This window comes from Acipenser ruthenus, chromosome 10 (assembly GCF_902713425.1).
Source record: "Acipenser ruthenus chromosome 10, fAciRut3.2 maternal haplotype, whole genome shotgun sequence".
NCBI lineage: Eukaryota > Metazoa > Chordata > Actinopteri > Acipenseriformes > Acipenseridae > Acipenser > Acipenser ruthenus.
This window is the reverse complement of record NC_081198.1, coordinates 1,108,929-1,128,450: the sequence shown is the minus strand read 5'-3', so window position 1 is coordinate 1,128,450 and position 19,522 is coordinate 1,108,929. Positions and strand designations below refer to the sequence as shown.

General features: G+C 43.9%; 1 protein-coding gene across 1 annotated transcript; it reads left to right on the top strand.

Moving 5' to 3' along the window:
* The first annotated feature begins 2,283 nt into the window (after nt 1-2,283).
* LOC117411850 (terminal uridylyltransferase 4-like) lies at nt 2,284-19,064 on the top strand. Its single transcript, XM_034019653.3, has 29 exons — nt 2,284-2,459; nt 2,835-3,001; nt 3,854-3,970; nt 4,714-4,891; nt 5,312-5,400; nt 6,021-6,072; nt 7,125-7,194; nt 7,714-7,840; nt 8,186-8,305; nt 8,399-8,605; nt 9,108-9,282; nt 9,629-10,302; nt 10,700-10,850; nt 11,273-11,359; nt 12,660-12,763; nt 12,854-12,911; nt 13,016-13,119; nt 13,294-13,383; nt 13,500-13,613; nt 14,014-14,091; nt 14,489-14,666; nt 15,131-15,178; nt 15,300-15,382; nt 15,828-15,943; nt 16,044-16,192; nt 16,419-16,525; nt 16,668-17,178; nt 17,880-18,050; nt 18,535-19,064. Exons 2-29 carry the CDS (start codon nt 2,849-2,851, stop codon nt 18,621-18,623), a joined length of 4,200 nt encoding a protein of 1,399 aa, XP_033875544.3. The 5' UTR covers nt 2,284-2,459; nt 2,835-2,848; the 3' UTR covers nt 18,624-19,064.
* Nucleotides 19,065-19,522: the final 458 nt, after the last annotated feature.

Here is a 19,522-nt window from a genome sequence, read left to right as displayed (position 1 = left end):
AGTGTTATTATGGGGCCACAGATGTTCTGTGTTGTTTTTTTTTTTTCGTTTTTTTTTTCCCAGAAGAATGTTTCGGTTAGATTCATATACACAGCGACATTTCGATTTGAAATGTTGTCTTTTATGTTTGCTTAACCTAAGTGTTGATCAGCAGTCGCGTAATGTCTGATGGGGTGTTACCGTGATGATCACAAATGTGTTTTTTTTTTGTTTTGTTTTTTTAACTAGACATTGATTTGATTTATTAAACTTAATAAAAATAAATAAACTTGATTCCGATTATTGTTCGATTTGAGCTTCACAACAATCGTATAACACATCGTTTTTTATTAGGTGCAACCTATTTCAATTACTGTATTGCTATCATTACATTAGACTATTTATAATAACGAGGGTAGCAGTTAATCCCAAAACAACGTGAATGCCGAGCAATAAAGCCGTAAGACAGGAGCGTGTATCCATCATTCTCTCAGACGGGTATAGATTGCTAACCCTCTCTGTTCAGACTCGCACTGAGCATTATCCTGGAGACTGACACACATTGACACAATCCACTCCGGTGTGAGAGGTACAGTCTCGATGCACCTATCCAAAATTAAATAAATACAGTGCATTCTATGGAACTAAATGTCTGTCTGCTGCTTATTTGAGTGGGAGAATTTGGAAAGCAGCTTACCTTTGCAGAACTGCTTTAAAAAGATCCATGTGTTTATTTGTATTGTGCAGTTTGCAATTTTGCACTCTTGCAGTGCCCTTTCTAACATTATTTCCATACAGAGTATTAAACGAACATGGGCTGTGCAAGTTCCCCTCGCCCTTGCAAACCTGCTTACTAATGTGTCTAAGTGGTCACTGCTGAATGTGGAGTGCAAAAACAGAATCATTGCAATAAAAGCTATACTGGTCCATTCACTCCACTGTTGTCCAAACCTGCCTGTTGAGTTCTGTTTAACATTCAACAGTCACATGACTGTCTAGTACCTCAGTCTCCTCAACTCTCAGCACCAATGCCACCTGGCACACCTATCTCCCTCTTGTTGTTTCTCTGCACACCCCATACCATATTCCTGCCGAGTTTCACTTTCCATTCCACTTGAGCCCAAACTTTTCTTACTCTGTTGCACAACTCAAAAGTGAAAGGAGAAGAACAGTGGTGCAGAGAATAGTGCAGTCAGCTGCAGGTATATCAGTAGCCTCCTGCCAATAACTGAAAAGGAAAAATCATTAATATGAGAAGTCAAATGCATATTACTTTCTGTTATATTAGGTACAAACAACAAGAAATAGGAGGAATGTTAGTCTTTATAAATGATCTTCAATTTAAAGAAGATTTTTATATGCAGGCATTTACTGAAAATGTAAAACATTAAAAAAAATGATGAGGTGGCGTATTATTTCTTTACATTTGTGCTCGGCATCACATGAATGGAGGCAGGAGATCTTAGATTTGAATCTCTGTTCAGACAATTACTTCTTGTCTTGACTATTGACCACTCCAAGAGGGTAACCCAGTAGCTCCTTTCATATGTACTGTAGCTCAGATATTTGGGGTCTGTGTTTTCTAGAACACATCTTTTGATTTTTCTGATGTTTTTTCAGTGCACAAGACGAAACAGGAATGTGGTGTCGGAGCTACATGGAGAAATATAGCTGAGAGGAGCAGGAGACTGGCAGCAATGGGGTGCTGATGAGTGTTTGTTTTGTTCCTCACAGGCACAGAGTGGGATAGTGCTGCTGCCCTCTCCTCCCTGCTGATATACTGACGTGGTTTGTGGCTGATAGGTGAGCGAGGGGGTCTTCATCGAGCCGTGGCAGGGAGCTGTGGGCTGCCACAAGCATGGAGGAGCCCAGGAGCCCCAGAAAAGCAGTTAAGCTAACCCGCACCGAGGCCAGGGGTGCCAAGGCCACAGCATCCAGGCAGCTCAGAAAGTCTCCCGGAGGCAGGGACACAACCAAAGCCCCCAAATGGAGCAACAACAACAGCAAAACCAGACAGGCTGACGAGCTGAGAGACACAGGGAAGCAAAACTGTCTCCCAGGCTGCAGGGACACGAGTGCAGTTTCCAGTCAGCAGGGACAGGGACAATCCAGCAGGCTGACGGGAAGGGCAGGGGCTGGGGCTGGGGCTGAGACTGAGACTGGGGCAGGGACTGTAGGTAGGGATAGGGATGGGGATGGGGCAGGGGGTGGGGCTGAGGTAGGGGGTGGGGATGGGGCTGGGGTAGAGGGTGGGGATGGGGATGGGGCAGGGGTAGGGGTAGGGGTAGGGGTAGGGGGTGGGCCTGGGGCAGGGGCTGGTACCGGGAAACTTCTAGCTTCCAGTGGGAGTGAGAGGGGCTCTCCAACTGTCAGACACCACAAGAGCTCTGCTGAGTCCACCAGGCTTCCTGGGGAGGAGAACAAGTGGAGCAGTAATGGCAAGGCAACTGTAGCCGAGGGAAACGGACCCAGTGATTTAGGTAAGTAAGTGCTAGCACTGACTCTTTCATTTACAATGTAACTGGCTTTTTTGGCATGCCAGTGATGGAAATAAGACTCAAATGCACAGCAGTTTGATCCCTTCCCGGTTTTACTGTGAGTTTTTAATAAGACACTCCTGAGCTTGTTACCAAAAATAGTAAAACCTAGAATGGGTGAAACTGCTGTGCAATAGGAGACTTATTTCTATCCCTGCATGCATTGGGTTGATTCTGCCAGACAACCTCCGTCGTGCAACTTCAATTCTCAAGTCTGTTGTATTCCAAGGCTAAGCCACAGCAATAGTGAGCAGTCTTTAAAAGGGGGTGCCCTGCACATTCTGCCCATGTGAGTGGATGGTGTGTTGTGTTCTGCAGCTCAGGAGAATGGCATGCTGTTGAGCGAGTCTCCCCTGCCGGAGAAGCTGGGCAGCGGCGGCGGCGTGCCGGTGATCGACGAGTCGGCTCTGAGCGCAGAGCAGCAGCTGGGGCTGAAACAGGCTGAGGAGAGACTGGTGCGGGACTGCATCCAGCGCCTGGTCAAGGTACGGGCACCTGCACTGCCAAGCCAGGGAACCCCCATCATCTGCAAGGAACCCCCCAGGAGGAGAGAGGCGTGAAAGCCAATGAATTTGCCTGCTGTGCTACCTGACCCTCCTTCCTTTAAAAATAAAATACATAAACGTTACAGCACCGGAGCAGAGGGGCCTGCAAAACAGCCTGGTCGATCACTTGCTTGCTTGCAGCTTGCAGCTTGCTATTGATAACCGCTAAGAGGGGAACAATCCAACACATAATCAGTGAAGAATTAAAAATATATCCTTATAAGGAGCATGCTATGTTACGTGTGTTACAGCAACATTAAGGACCCTGGAAATCACTCCTTATTAGTTTTTAAAATTGTAATCAAGAAAATGTTCCTTTAGGAAGCTTTTGGCTATAACGTTTAAGAATATGTGTTGCACCAGGTTTTCAGCCTACATTACAATGCAGGAGGGTCTGTGTGCTCCAAACTAACACTCATAATGTGGAATGGGCCAAAAACTGATTTGGGAAACAGAAATCTCTTTGGAAACATTTAAAGACAGGGCAGAACCATGGTTCTCCTGTCTTTAAACAAATAAATACATGTATTCTTGTTGTTACTGCATCTTGTAAAGCGCTTCGTGATGGTGGTCCACTATGAAAGGCGCTATATAAAATAAAAATTGATTGATTGATTCGGTAAATATTTTAATGAATTTTTCTAATTTGTATTTGCCACTCGCACTGATAGGCTGAGAAGGGTGTCAGTCAGTTTGAATGCAAATGATTAGCCAATGTCTGTCGTTTGCATGACTATCAGGTCTATTGTCTTGCCCTCTTGTTTTATTTCAATTCTGTTAATGTCTCTCTAGCGTTCACCGGAATACCCCAACTACCAGTACCTTTGCAAGCTGTGCTCCGTCCACATCGAGAACATCCAGGGAGCTCACAAACACATCAAGGAGAAACGCCATAAGAAAAATATCATGGTGAGGCCGGCTTCTGTTTGGTTGAACATTGTAATATTGTCCAGCAGCTGTAAAGTTGCAGGGCAGCATTTGTTTCGATGAGATGAGAACATGTGAGCTTATCTCTAAGTGCTTTCCAGGTCTCCTCTGCAAAAGATCAAGCTTGTTCTCAATGGATTTACCTGGCTTAAAAAAAAAAAAGTTATTGAACATTTGCAGATTTTACAGTGTGTTTAAAATGAGCAAAAGAACCACAGACACATTGATTGCAGTATTTCTTCTTAAGATTTTTAGTCACACCTACAGTACTTTGTCATGTGTTTTATTTTAGCTTATTTAATTGAAGTTTGTTTCTAATAAAAAAAAAAAAATATATATATATATATATATATATATATATATATATATATATATATATAAAGGAACAAAATAAGGAAAGAAATACTGAAAGAAACTTTAATTCAGTGACAAATGTTTTGACTTGAAGTCTTTTTCAGTGTCTTCAAGAGACCTCTAGTCGGTGCATTAGAGTTTTATTGAGTAGCTCTGAATTCAGCACTATTGAGTGTTTGATGGTTTTGGATTTATTTATATTTTTATGTAGGTATTTAAAATGTTATTCCAGATGAGCTGCAAACAGCTTGCCAGAAGGAAGGAAGGAGCATGTTACAGTAGCACACAAGCATACAGTGATGAAGTAATAATAATAATAATCACGTGTGTAGCTCAGGCTGTTTGAGAGATCCCTGTATCTCCTGTCCTAGGAAAAGCAAGAGGAGAAGGATCTGCGAGCCCTCCGCACCCCCTCGAAGGCTCAGCTCCAGGCCCTGCACACAGCTGTGACAGACACAGCCACGCAGCAGGGGATATCAGAGGAGGACTTTACAGTGCGTCAGGAAACTGTCCGCGACATGGAGAACATAATCCAGCAGCACTTACCAGGTGAGGCTGCTGCTGTGAAGTAAACATACAAGAAATAAGAAGTATGAAACACATAATCAACCAGGAAACAAGCTGCTTACTGTAAATGCATCCCTCCCTGTCTCATGATAGATCAAAACAGGGCCATGTTACAGTTATAATATAAAGTGTCTCATCCGAAAAAAAAAACATTGCAGGCTCCCTCACTCCTTTTTCTGGGTTTTCATCACACCTCCACTGTTCTGTGGGTTACCAGGCAGGATCTTACTTTCGCACTTGAGGTCTGGTATAATCAGGTGACATGGTTGCATGGTCCTGCAGAACAAGCAGATTCATGTTTTTTCACTAAACGGAATGGGGTGTTTTGGGGAAATGGCCCTGTCTTGACGTTGCAGTCGTGTGTTTGTTCCGGAGCTGAATCCCTTTTGTTTTATTTTTCAGCCTGTTCCTTGGGGATGTACGGCTCGTGTCTCACCAGGTTCGCCTTTAAAGACAGTGATATCAATATAGATGTCAAATTTCCCTCCAGCGTGAGTAAACATCTGTATTTAGGATGTACCTCCATGGTCTCTGTGGCAGGTAGTTTGACTAACAAAGTGGTTTGCAATACTAAGAACTTGCAATTTGCATGGTTTGAATCCCACACTTTGCATGTTCTGTAGTATTGTCAAGAGCCAGGCCTGAAAATAGCTCTTCATGCAGTGATTGCATTAAATGATGAATTGCTGTCGCACCTACCTGCTCAGAGTGCTGTTTCTTATTTAACGAATAAGGACATTGTTGGGATATATATCTTGACCTGCTGACGTTGTCTACCCCTGGCTTAGATTTCATTCATGTTTTTGATGTCTGATCAGAACACAGAGATAGAAATAAGACTCCTATTGCAAAGCAGATTCACCCATATGAGCTTGATTAACCACAGTGTATAGGTAACAAGATCAGGTGTGTCTTATTACACTCATAGTAAAACTAGGAATGGAACAAACTGCTATGCAATGGGAGTCTTATTTCCATCCCTGGAAGAAAAACCTGTGAATTCATGTACAATGGCAGAATGTTAGTAACTTTTCAGCATGTTTGATCTGTTAAAAAAAATAAAAAAGTGTACCTGCACTGATAATGAATGTCTCCTTCTCTTCACTTTCAGATGACTCAACCAGATGTGTTAATAAAAGTCCTGGAAATCCTCAAAAACAGTCGTAAGTTGTTTTTATTTAAAATGTTCATATTTGTACGTCATGGAGGTGCAGAAGCAGCTTCATGTGGAAAGGTCCATGCAGGGCAGTGCAGTTAGTTGTGTCAGCTGATCTTCATGTGGAAAGGTCCTTGCAGTGCAGTGCAGTTAGTTGTGTCAGCTGATCTTCATGTGGAAAGGTCCATGCAGTGCAGTGCAGTTAGTTGTGTCAGTTGATCTTCATGTGGAAAGGTCCTTGCAGTGCAGTGCAGTTAGTTGTGTCAGCTGATCTTCATGTGGAAAGGTCCTTGCAGTGCAGTGCTGTGCTGTTAGTTGTGTCAGTTGAGAGTGGCCATTGATGTAGTCTATAGTGAGTTTACATCTTCATAATCAACGTGACGCAACACAAGAGGGAGAATGAGGCTGAGAACAGCCACTGAAACTCTGGAAATTGGCTGTGAAGCTCACAAGCTGGAAGGGTTACCCTGTATATCTAACCGCCTGTGCAGTGTGCCAGCATGGAAAGAGATGAAAGGTTTCACCAGATATAACATTGCATGCCTACAATATCTGTTGATAATAGTAATAGTAATAGTAATAGCAGTAGACATGATAACAGTCATCCCTGAGGTGAGTTACAATTGGAATTATAATTGAAGTTGAACCTTGGCACACCTGTGTAATTGGAGTTGTGATTGTAATTCTACCATGTAATTCAGTTACACACCTTTCCTAACGTAGTCATTCGCAGTTCCATGTTGTGTTTTACATCATTATTCTCGTAGTTTGTTTGAAAAAGGTACATAGTATGTTTCTGTATTTTGTATTAGTGATTACTGATTGATTATTTATTTGATTATGAATAAATAGTGGAAATGTTAGTGTGTGGAGCTTTTAATGTTACTTTGTAGTGCAGTGATAATTAGAATTGCAATCACTGCAGCATAATTGTAACTAATTGTAATTGAACAAAATGTGACAGTAATTGTAATTTCAGCAAGCAATGCTGCTGCAAATATAATTAGAATTGACTCCGGGTTTGAAAGTAATACTAGAATATTTTGTTTTGTATTGCAGCGTCTTACTCCGATGTCGAGTCTGACTTTCATACCAAAGTTCCAGTTGTGTTCTGCAGGGCTGTGAAAAGGTCAGTGCGCCCAGTGCTTCTGTGCTTGCCTGCCTGCCTGCCTGCCTGCCTGCCTGCCTGGCTGCCTGCCTGGCTGCCTGCCTGCCTGCCTGGCTGCCTGCCTGGCTGCCTGGCTGCCTGCCTGCCTGGCTGCCTGGCTGCCTGGCTGCCTGGCTGGCTGGCTGGCTGACTGGCTGCTCATGTGTTTATCTGATCCATGTCTTTGTCTGAGCTACGTTTACACTCTTCTGTATAAATAGCAAGTGGCAAACTCGATGAAGTGAAGATACACATCGATGTGAATTTGATTATGATGTCCTTGGTCCAGGGATGGAAATAAGACTCCCATGGCATAACAGTTCAATCAATTCCTGGCTGTTTAATAAGACACACCAGAGCTTGTTACCTATACACTGTGGCTAATCAATATTAGCCATATAGTAAAACCTGGAATGGGTGAAATGGCTATGCATTAGGAGTCTTATTTCCATTACTGTTGGCCTGAAGACTTGCTAAATCTGTTTTGCACCTCTCCCACAGTGGTCTCTTGTGTAAAGTGAGTGCTGGGAACGATGTGGCCTGTCTGACCACCAACCTGCTGGCAGCTCTGGCCAAACTGGAACCCAGACTGACTCCACTGGTGCTGGCATTCCGCTACTGGGCCAGGGTAGGTGCTTCTCAACAGCAGTTTAATACACAGGCCTATCTGCTAGCTTTGCTATTCTGGTGCCCAGACATTGATGTATATCTCTTATTATTATTAAAATGCATTTATATTTGCCTTTACACATACGCATATGGGACTGTTGCAACCCTTGGGCAATAAAAAATAGCTATTGCCCTCAAAAGCAGGCACTAGGAATGTACTGCCCATACCCTGCATAGTGTGTGTGTGGTATATCATATAATATTATAATCTTGCATTCCGATTGCGTTGACTTGATTGTGTTGCGCAGACATGATTCGGATGTCTTTGATTTCAATATGTTCAAGCCCAGTATTTCTCCTTTAGCTTTGCCACATAGACTGCCAGGCGGAGGGCGGGATTCCCTCCTACTCGTTTGCGTTGATGGTGATCTTCTTCCTTCAGCAGAGAAAGGAACCCATCCTCCCGCACTACTTGGGCAAGTGGGTAGGTGCAGCTCATTTTAACCAGTTTCGGGTGCCCTGCGCAAGCAGAGCCACAGTGTTTAAAAATGATTGACGAGGCAAACTGTTGTTTTAGATCGAGGGCTTCGACGCTAAGCAGATAGACGAGTACCAGCTGAAGGGCATTGAGAACGAGAGGTTCGTGCTGTGGGAGCACAAACCCACCAGCAGCGGTGAGGGGAAAAGCACCGGCGGAGCCAAAACAGAGCAAAGAAAACCATCCGGCAAGAAACCCGAGAGTTCAGACACAAGCGCTCGGCAGACCAAAACAAAGCAAGGCAGGGTGAGCGATTCTATGTGTGCTTCATAGAAACCCTTAGAAAAGTGTACCATAGTGAAAGCATAGCCAAGTGTAATGAAGCACAGGGAAAGCATAGTAAAGCATATTGAAGAACAGCGTGGTATGGTAAAGCATGTTAATAAAAACGGCAAACCAGTGTGTACTGTGGTAAATGCAGAGTATAACCATGAGAAAAGCACGTGAAAACTGCAAAAATACAGAGGTAAGCATTTTTAGGAAGGCCTTCATATACAGTACTCTAACATAAGATCTTTATCAGTCTAGAAATAAGACTCATATTGCATAGCAATCTCACCCATTCCAGGTTTTATTATGAACTTGATTGGCCACAGTGTATAGGTATAGTGTGTCTTAATAAACTCCTAGTGAAACCAGGGGTGGATCAATCTGCTGTGCAATGGGAGTCTTTTTTGCATGCCTGCTATGCCATTTCCATTGAAGAGGTCTCCAGTAATTGCAGTGCAAGCCCTCTGTCCCCCTGCAGACACGGCTGATCCTGCAGACCCCGCGGCAGCTCTCTCTGGGGCAGCTCTGGCTGGAGCTGCTGCGCTTCTACACCCTGGAGTTCAGTCTGGAGGAGAACGTCATCAGCATCCGCCTCAAAGAGCCCCTGTCCCGGGAGAGCAAGAACTGGCCCAAGAGGAGACTCGCCATCGAAGGTGAGCTCAGCGGCTGGGCTGGGCTGGGCGATTTGCTGTTTTAAGTAGTTACTGTTTTTTTTTATTTTGTGTTTATATGTGTATCTATATGTGTTTGTGTTTGTGTTTGTGTGTGTGTAATCATTAAGAATATGTTCAACTATTCATATTATATAAAACAGTAGATAAAAGCAGTGAACAATTAAGAATTAAAATGCAACACCATTAGAATGCCAAAATTAAAACCCATTACATTATTTATGTCGAAATTAGATTGTCATATTCTTTCAAACATACGCTGTTTTTCTTTTTAACAAATGACTGTCCCTTCTTCTTTTCCACGCTTTGTCTTTGTCCCCCCTGACAGACCCCTATGCGCTCAAGAGGAACGTGGCGCGGAGTCTGAACAGCCAGATGGTTTTCGAGTACATCCAGGAGCGCTTCCGCACTGCTTACAGATACTTCGCCAGCCCGCAGAGCAAACACTCGACCAGCAGGGGGCGACGGCAGGGCAAACGAGCCGTCAGGAGGGGCAGCAAGGTGGGGGAGGACTCGAGGGGGGGAGAGGGGCAGGCTGATCGCAGGGTGCAGGATCTGATAGACACTGAGGGGGAAGAGGGTGAAACCGAGGAAGATGAGGCGGAAGGGGGCAGCGATGACAACTGTGCTCCAGTGGGGCCCATTTCCACAGGCATGGGGGGATTATCCCTGAGAGACAGTGAGGAAGATCAGGCAGACTTTGCACTGCAAACAGCGGACAGGATAAAGCCCACACCGGAGGCCTGTGCCTGCAAGCGTGGAGAACACGAGAGGAGTTCTGAGCGTTCCCTGCAAGTGGACAGTCCCGAGGAGAGACTGGGAGAGGAGTGCGAGTCCTGCAGGGGGCGCTGCCGGGACTGCAGCGCCTCATCTACCTCAAAGAAGGAGTCTGTAGAGAACGGGGTGTCAGAGAACGAGAAGGAGAAACGCAGGCAGCCAGAGGACATCCCCCCTGAGGATCTGTATTATGTGTTTGATAAGACAGTCCTAACAAGAGGAAAGGTAAACTCACACTTGGCAGGCCTAGTTGTATTGCCCTGACACCTCGGAGAGCTCTGGGGTTTTACTGATCCTTTACAGTTAGTTTTTTTTTAAGGATTTTTATTACTTATTTTCCAAATGTTTTTCTTCAGTGATATCCACATGCTTGTTTGCCTAAGGAGTTTTAAAAAAAAAAAAATATTCTCAGCAAGACAAATGGCTCAGTTCACAAACAGTCCTGTTGACCGTTTTGAGAGATGTAATCAACTTCCAAGAACTTCTAGAACGTGATGTAGGGACTGTTCAGAGAATAAATAGATCTCATGTGCAGTGAGATTTTTAAAGGAAATAGAAAAATGCATTACTTGTGAACGTCACTTACTTAGCGGCGCTGTTAAATTGTGTCCCCCTTCACTAGCCTCCCACAGTGGTCTGCAGTATGTGCAAAAGGGATGGCCACTTGAAAAACGACTGTCCCGAAGACTTCAAGAAGATCGACCTGAAAACACTGCCGCCGATGACAGACAGGTTCCGGCTAATCCTGGACGGGCTCTGCAGAATGTGCTACAGTGAGTGCTGAGTTAGTTATCCGTGCCATTGTGCATGTTACAGGCATGGGGGTGGACAGGGCTGTAACCCACTTACATTGTGTTCAACTCTGACTGGTCTGAGACTCTCAATTTAATCCCCCAGTCTAATGTGTACATCTCTGGTGTTTGAGTCAGCCAGTCACAGACCTGTATTTCTGCCATACACAGATTTGATTGTTAACATCACTCAGGTCACAGGAGGGATAAGGCAGTTGCTTATCCAGAATAAAATGAGTGTAACGGAGACAATATCAACCCATTCGTTGAGGCTAACCAGCCATGTTTATAGCACTAGAAGGTTGTGGTCTATACTATTAAGCAGCAGTCTACTGTCTTGTGCAAGGAGCCTGAATGTCTTTCCTGCAGTTTACTCAGCTTTACTGTGTCTCATTTGTTCCTAGATGAGCTCTACCCACCTCCAGTGGAGCAACAAAAGAGGGAGCAGATTCTGGCTAGTTTGGAGAGGTTTATTCGCAAGGAGTACAACGGTACGTGGGACCTGCAACGACTGGAGATTGCACAGTTATGCTTCAACACATACTAATGCAAAACACCTGGAGATTGCACAGTTATGCTTCAACACATACTAATGCAAAACACCTGGAGATTGCACAGTTATGCTTCAACACATATGTAGCATGTGCAAAACACCTGGAGATTGCACAGTTATGCTTCAACACATATGTAGCATGTGCAAAACACACATGCTACATTTGCGATGTACTCAAAGATACTCTGTTTTATGTAAATGTTTATTTTCTGGGGCTTTTGCTTTTTATATATTGTATGAAATTATTGTTTTCAGTTACTTTCCAAAATGCTTGGGTTTTTTTTTCTGTCACAATATGTATAGTAACTCGACAGTACTTGCACACTTAAGTTGTACCTTCTTTCCTTTGCTGTCTTCCACAATGAAATCCTTGTGGTCACGGGCACATTCTTCTGGGGTTTTTGTGCGTCTAGGTATTTTTTTTACATTTCAACACAATTTGCAATTCTGTTTTAAATCCTCTGTATCTTAACTGTAATACAGCTTCAAATCGCGCAAACAAGCCTCCATTAATGATTGTAATTGCGTTTTAAATCTCGCAAGCGGGGTCTCCAATAGAAATGTTTAAGGGGCAGCAGTGTGGAGTAGTGGTTAGGGCTCTGGACTCTTGACCGGAGGGTCGTGGGTTCAATCCCAGGTTGGGACACTGCTGCTGTACCCTTGAGCAAGGTACTTTACCTAGATTGCTCCAGTTAAAACCCAACTGTATAAATGGGTAATTGTATGTAAAAATAATGTGATATCTTGTAATAATTGTAAATCGCCCTGGATAAGGGCGTCTGCTAAGAAATAAATAATAATAATGATAATAATAATAATAATAATAATAATAATAATAATAATAATAATAATAACATGTAGGAATGTGCTGGCACTCAGTAGTTGGGGCGGGTTTTATTCAGAATGAATCAATGGAAGGAGGGACATTGCCCAGCTGCACTGAGAGTAGGTTTTTATTTTTTAAAGGGAAAGGGGTGAACTCAGCGTGAATGGAGTAACCATTTCCAGTGCTCTTCCGGTTAATCACCGATTTAATTTTTTTTGTATCGGAGATGTTTTATTGTTTTTTATCGGTTAAAACCGAAAACAGATACATAGATAGGAAACTTAGCATGGTACAGTTATCCACGCAGTGACACACAGGGGTATGGTACCCAGTTCGGTTTTGTGTTGGATAACGGCCTCTAAAGGTGCTTGTGAAAGCTCAGAGTCTGAATCTTGTTTTGGGATGTTTGCAGACAAAGCCCGGCTGTGTCTGTTTGGCTCCTCCAAGAATGGCTTTGGGTTCCGGGACAGTGACCTGGATATTTGCATGACGCTGGAAGGCCACGCGACAGCGGAGGTAGGAGTGGGGTCTTTATAAAAACCATTTGAATAATCTGGGCGACACAACGCAGTCTGGAATTGTAACTTGTTTCCTTTTCTCTTTCAGAAACTGAACTGTAAAGAGATCATTGAAGGCTTAGCAAAGATCCTCAAGAAGCACGCAGGTATTTCCTTTGTGTTGTGTCAGGGAGGGTCATGCTGGAGCCTGCGTTGTGTATGGGAGATCACATTGATGCTTCATTTGATTATCCATCTGTTCTTTTCGCAGGCTTAAGAAACATCTTGCCTATTACCACAGCTAAAGTGCCTATAGTCAAATTTGAACACAGGCAAAGTGGACTGGAAGGAGATATAAGCTTGTACAACACGCTGGTGAGTTTGCTGTCATGAGTACCCTGCTCGTTTTCAACTTTAAAGTAATGGAGTGGTAATGGGTAGGGCTGAACTGGCCCAGCAGAAAGCAGAACTCGCTGCTCCCGTGTGGTGGAATTCACCTGAAGGCTTTTGAAACAAACTGAATCATTTCTCTTCTCTGGTTTTCAACAGGCACAGCACAATACCAGAATGCTGGCTACTTACGCTGCCATTGATCCTCGAGTGCAGTATTTGGGTTACACAATGAAGGTGTTTGCAAAGGTAGAAATCATGACTTACTTTATTCCAATGTCCCAATAAGAACTATTTCATGTCTCTGCAGCAGTTTGGGTTTTACTGTGAGTGTTGAATTCTTCTTTGTTGTTTTGTATTCCCAGCGCTGTGACATCGGAGACGCCTCGAGGGGAAGCCTCTCCTCATATGCCTACATTCTCATGGTGCTCTACTTCCTACAGCAGAGGAAGCCCCCGGTAATCCCCGTCCTGCAAGAGGTATGCTTTCACACACACTGGAGGGCAGTCCTTAGGAGAGCTGCACAAACACATTGTTCCACTGTTCAGAGGGAGCTCTCTACAGACGAGAGTCATTGCTGTCGAGCGGGATAATTTACCATTCCACGTGAAACAGGTGAAGAAACAGCTGCTTGGGTTTGTGTGGATTGCTGTTCTCCACAAAGTCTGAGACAAGCAGCAAACACTATGGTGCACCCAAGTGAGCGGTTGCTGCTGACATTAAGTTGGTTTCTATAAATTCACACAGTTGTCGCAGTCCGTGTCAGTGTTATAATCTTGAGTTTGCATGCTGTGCTATTTCTTATTCAGTTGCATAGCAGAAGATTGCCATTTAAACTGGTTGTGTAATTGTCAACGATGTCTTCTGTTTCCAACCCAGATATTCGACGGCAAGAGTATTCCCCAAAAGATGGTGGATGGGTGGAATGCCTTCTTTTTCAATGATACGAATAAACTGGTACACTCCCTGCTGTTTCTTTTACTGATTGTATTTATTGATAGTGCATACAGAGATGCAGGCTGACTGCCTAAGCCATTGCACGCCATTTCATTGCATGTACCTACATAAAGCTATTGTCACTGAAATCTACCACAGAGCCACTGTATATATATATTTGTTTCATTATTTTCATGGCTGAGTTGTAGCACTCTGAATAGACACAGTATAGTTGCTTTCATGAAGATTATCTTAAAACGAATAAATGGAAAAATACAGATGTTCCCTTTAGGCATCCTAGTGACATCATTTCGTTAATCATGTATTACGTTAAGAGTTTTGCAAACTTCAAGAATAATGGTGCATGTAGATGTTTTCTGGTCCCGCCCTGTCCCTGACAGTCTTGTTTATTCCCCAGAGAAAGCGCTTTCCGGAGCTGGGGAGGAACTCTGAGTCGGTAGGGGAGCTTTGGCTGGGTCTGCTGCGCTTCTACACTGAAGAGTTTGATTTCAAGGAGCACGTCATCAGCATTCGGCAGAAGAAACTGCTCACCACTTTTGAGAAGCAGTGGACTTCCAAGTGCATAGCCATTGAAGGTAGGGCCCTCATCTGGAAGAAGCAGCTTACACCACCCACCCAGCTGTCTGTTCTGCTGGTTGAGTCAGGAGAGAGGGGAGCAGTCCTCCTGGCGTCTTTACTGTCAGTGAGATGAGGTTAAAAGCTCTAAAACCAGAATGCAGACGAGCCCCGCTCTTTTGCATCGTGGTCAAGACGCTGGCTTGCGGTTCGCATCCTGTCTCCACTGTGTTACATATACAGGTACCAACCCAAGTTGTAGAGAAGGTGCAGCTAGAATCTGGATTCAAATGTGATCACCTGATTGAAGTATGCAAAGACCGACTGCTGCAAGAAAATGGGTTTGACAAGCGCCCCACTTAAGCATTCGGAGTGCAAGTTCTCTTAAGTCTTTGTAAGCCTTTTGTTGAGGGGATAATGAAGGCGAGGAACTCCATATTATTTACATGTAATACAATGCGATGTGTTATTTCTTCCATGATAGATCCTTTTGATTTGAACCACAATCTTGGAGCCGGAGTGTCTCGGAAAAGTAAGTGTTGAAACATGCATTCTTTAAAGAAAAAAAACTACATTTAAAGAACATTGTAAAAGTTCTGCTTTTCTGACCTGGAGGGGTAGCTTATTTGTATTTTTGTGTTGTCTTCCCCCAGTGACAAACTTCATAATGAAAGCCTTTATAAATGGAAGGAAGTTATTTGGAACCCCGTTTTACCCTCATCCTGGGACAGAGGCGGTACGTAGCCAGTGTAGACACAGGAATGGCAATAAGACTCCTATTGCGTAGCAGTTTCACCCATTCCAGGTTTCATTATGAGCTTCATTATCCACAGTGTACAGGAAATGAAGTTCTATAATTAAAAAAAGAACTCCTTTATTGAGTATACATGAGAACAGGACACATTTTTTTCCCATATAGTTCTGCACTACCTCAGGTGGGCCTAGGAGTCCCATGAGGTTCCAACGTGATTAGATAAGATGGGGGCGTGACACTCATAGTGAAACCACGAGTGGATCAAACTGCTATGCAATGGGAGTCTCAGAGAAGTGTTTCAGACTGCTGAAATGTACTTATTTCAGGCAGTGTGTATGTGTGTGTGTGTGATGATATCTGCGGGTGCATGTTGTATACCTGCCCTATGTACTTTACGTCACGATTCATGTTCTGTTTCATTTCCAAGGACTACTTCTTCGACTCCAAGGTGCTGACAGATGGGGAGCTGGCCCCAAATGACAGGTGCTGCAGGATCTGTGGAAAGATCGGCCACTACATGAAGGATTGTCCCAAGAGACGCAGGTATGGCAGGGATGGGAAGGGGAGGAGATGAGGTATAAACATCACTCCAGAATATTAGTGCTGCCTGCGTACCTGAATGCCTCTCGGGTGTGTTTCTCAGGATCAAGAAGAAGGAGAATGAGAAGGATGACGACTCAAAGGAGGACGACAGAGAGCTGAGAGAGAGGAGGTGTTTCCAGTGCGGCGATACCGGGCACGTGCGAAGAGACTGCCCAGAGTACAGACAGGTCCGGCAGAGAAGCACAGCAGGTAGGCAGGCTGGGAGAGGGGCTGGGCAGCTGGGTGGGAGACCGGGCCAGGTGCACTTTGATTATCCCTATGGAGAAGGTACATGGTGAGTCGTGCTTGCAATGGTTCTAGTTTTGCAGATACAGTCGGTAATGTTGTCAGTATATTTGTAAAGGAGTTTGTTCTGATCCCTTGAAATGTTCACTGTCTTACCTTGTCTCACATGTCCCCTGTCTCTGGTCTGCAGGCCCTCCGATGGTACACGGATTCGGAAGCTCTCCGTCAATCCCAGTTCCTCAGCCTGTACCGGCCCCTCAGGACCGGCCCATGCGAACCAGGCAACACTCAGAGTGTGTAAGTTTATGTGTATAGCGTGTTGGGTGTTTTATAGGTGGCTGGTAGAAGTACATTATGTATATTGTCTTTAGTGTGTGGATTTAGTCTGTTATAATTCTCAACACCCCGTCCCTGATCTCTCCATTCTGTTTGTTTGCAGTCAGAACCTCGTCAGACACCTCCCTACTCTCCGCAGCCCCCGCTATTCAGTCAGGGCACCCCCCAGCCCCAGCCGATTGGGGTCTCCTCCCAGCACAAGGGCGCAGGAGCCCCAGAGCAGCAGCAGCAGCTCCCCCAAGTCCAGCTTCCACTCTTTAACTTCCCCCACTCCCACCCAGGTCAGTACCACCCCGGGTTACCTGCCCTGGGCCTGCTCCAGCCCCACCAGCAGCAGCAGCACCCTGTCCCGATCCCCTCCACGTCCTGGCCCATCCACGGGCCCGTGATACAGACCTCCTCCCCCCCAGGCCTGAATTTCATGTTGCGCTCAGCCCCCACCAACGGGAACGGCAGCTCCACCAGCAGCCCCAGCCCCATGAACCTGAATGACCCCAGCATCATCTTCGCTCAGCCGGCGGTGCGGGGTCTCTCGGGCGCAGGGCGGGACGGGCACTGGCACAACCACATCACCCCCGGAGCACTGGTGGGGAACGGCACAATGGCAAAGTCAGGTAGACACAGAGCACACTTACTCACTGCACTTTATCATTCCCTCCCGTCTCTGTATGAAACTTTACACTTTCTTTTTGTTTTTATATATATATATATATAAATTATAATTTTTATTAAAAAAATGACTACAAGATTTTTTGTTTTAAGTTCCTGTTCTCCTTAATAAAAGATATATATATATATATTTATTTTTTTTTTCATTGTTTTACTTTTTTTTCTCAAACAGATTTTAAATTAAATGTGATTGTGGCTGTTTCTGTCTTCTGATATCTTTTGATTTGCCCCCTTTCTATATTTCTCCCTTCTTTGTCTTTCACTCTCTTTTAACAAATCTGCCCATTCTGTGTTTTGTGGCTCAGATAAGTGACAGGTAAGTGACACCTGGGCTAAACGTATATTTGGCATGTGCACCCAGCACAGCACAACACAACACTGCACTGGTTATGGGTCTGTGCATCCAGGGCTATCTGCAGAACGAGGAAATGCTGCCAGGGTTAAGGGCACAGAGTGCTTTGCCTTCTTTCTAAGAATCAAGACTGGATTTAGAGAACTGCATTTTCTGTAGCGTGGGAGTTTCTTTGGACTGCAATATCATTTTGACCCCGTTTTGAATCCACTGTGCAGATCAGAAACACTCATTTCAGACCGTTTAAAAGCGGTGCTGCACTTTTAACTCCCATTTTTCCTCTCGTTTGTTCAGACCAGGGTTTTCAGGGACAGTATGCTAAAGTAAACCCTGGTTCCCTGCCCTGGGAACACAACGCTGCTGGACACTACACTCTCCCAGCCTCGTGGCCTTACAGGATGCCCCAGAACGTCATGCAGCAGGGAAACGGAGGCTTCCAGCAGAACAAGCCTTTCATATCGCAAGGTAGGGATGTGCTCTCGTTGCTGCTTTTCCAGACTGCACTTGAAAGCGATACCAGCAGGAGTTCCTCTGTACAATCGTTTGCTGTTACCTAACGACCCGCTCCAATTCAGTGTTTGTAATAGACTATAAAATCCATCTCAAGCCATATTTCAGTAGCACACAGCAGTTTAGGTTCAGCTTTGGCTATTATTCCCATGGCTGTCCTTAACAATTAAATACTTGTTATTCCCATTAATTATATGCTGCTACATACAGAGAATTCAAACAGCTCTGTATCCAAGGAGAATCAGGATCCAACAGGATATTCAGCAGTCACTAGAAAGACCTATGCTAAACTGAAAACTCGCTTTTAATTAGCCACAACTCTTCAGATACCATGCTATCTCAGGAAGGCGGAAGCCAAAACGCTCTACTTGCTACTGATTTCCAAGTAACAAAAGAAAAACTGAACTAATAATATTTTGTATGTATGTCTCCTGTCCAGGTTCAGTGATGCACAGCAATCAGCATTTCCCTCTGCTGCAACACGGAAGACATCACGTCAACCTGAACTTCATTCAGCAGAAGAAGTGAACCTGCTTTCATTCTCAGAGATTCAAGGTCTTAGTTTAAAAAAGAAAATATATTTTAAAATAGACATCATTGTGTTGTGCACCAGAAAGTCACAAGACTTTAAATTGTACCATTTTTGTAAATACGTTTTTACCTTTTTGTGCCTCATCATATTGATTTGTGATACAAATGTCAAATATTTATACCCCGTTTTGGAAGGGGGTTGAAAAAAAAAAACCAAAAACAACAAACCCAAATGGTCTTTTATTGTATGTGTAAAGGGACACTTTTAAAAGTTATTTTCTTTATTTTGTATTCGCTGTATTCATACATTGCTTTTAAAAGGCTTCGAATAGACATGTGTTTTAACTCAAATTATGTAGTGCCAAAAAAAAAAAAAATGAAAAAAAAATGCAAATAATAAAAACAAAACGAAAAAAATAAACAGCAAAAGCAAAACGATCCAAGGTCTGCTGTACTTGTGTCAGACATCTATTTACTTGTTTTGTTTGAGCTTAGTGCTTGCTAAGTTACATTGCAAAACAACCACACACACCAGGAATAGTCTAGGATCACTAAGACAGGTCCATGTGCCTTGTGTGGTAACAGGAGGCTTACCCTACACAGTTCACTATACCAGACCAAAGCAAATTGAAGAATTCTGATGCAGAATCACGTGCAGTTCCTACTGATCACAGGGTATTGAATCAAGAAGGCTGTCAGCATTTTAATTCTCCGCTCTTCAAAGAAACAAAAAAGGATACCAGTTGTATCACACAAATTCTCTCCACATATTACAGACTAGTTTTGTAAAAATATTCAGTGCTAATTCTTTCTATGCCATGCATGTTCTTTGTTCAGTAGTTAGCAAGACAAAGATCTCGCAGAAATTCAACTACTGCATTAAGATGTGTAACTTT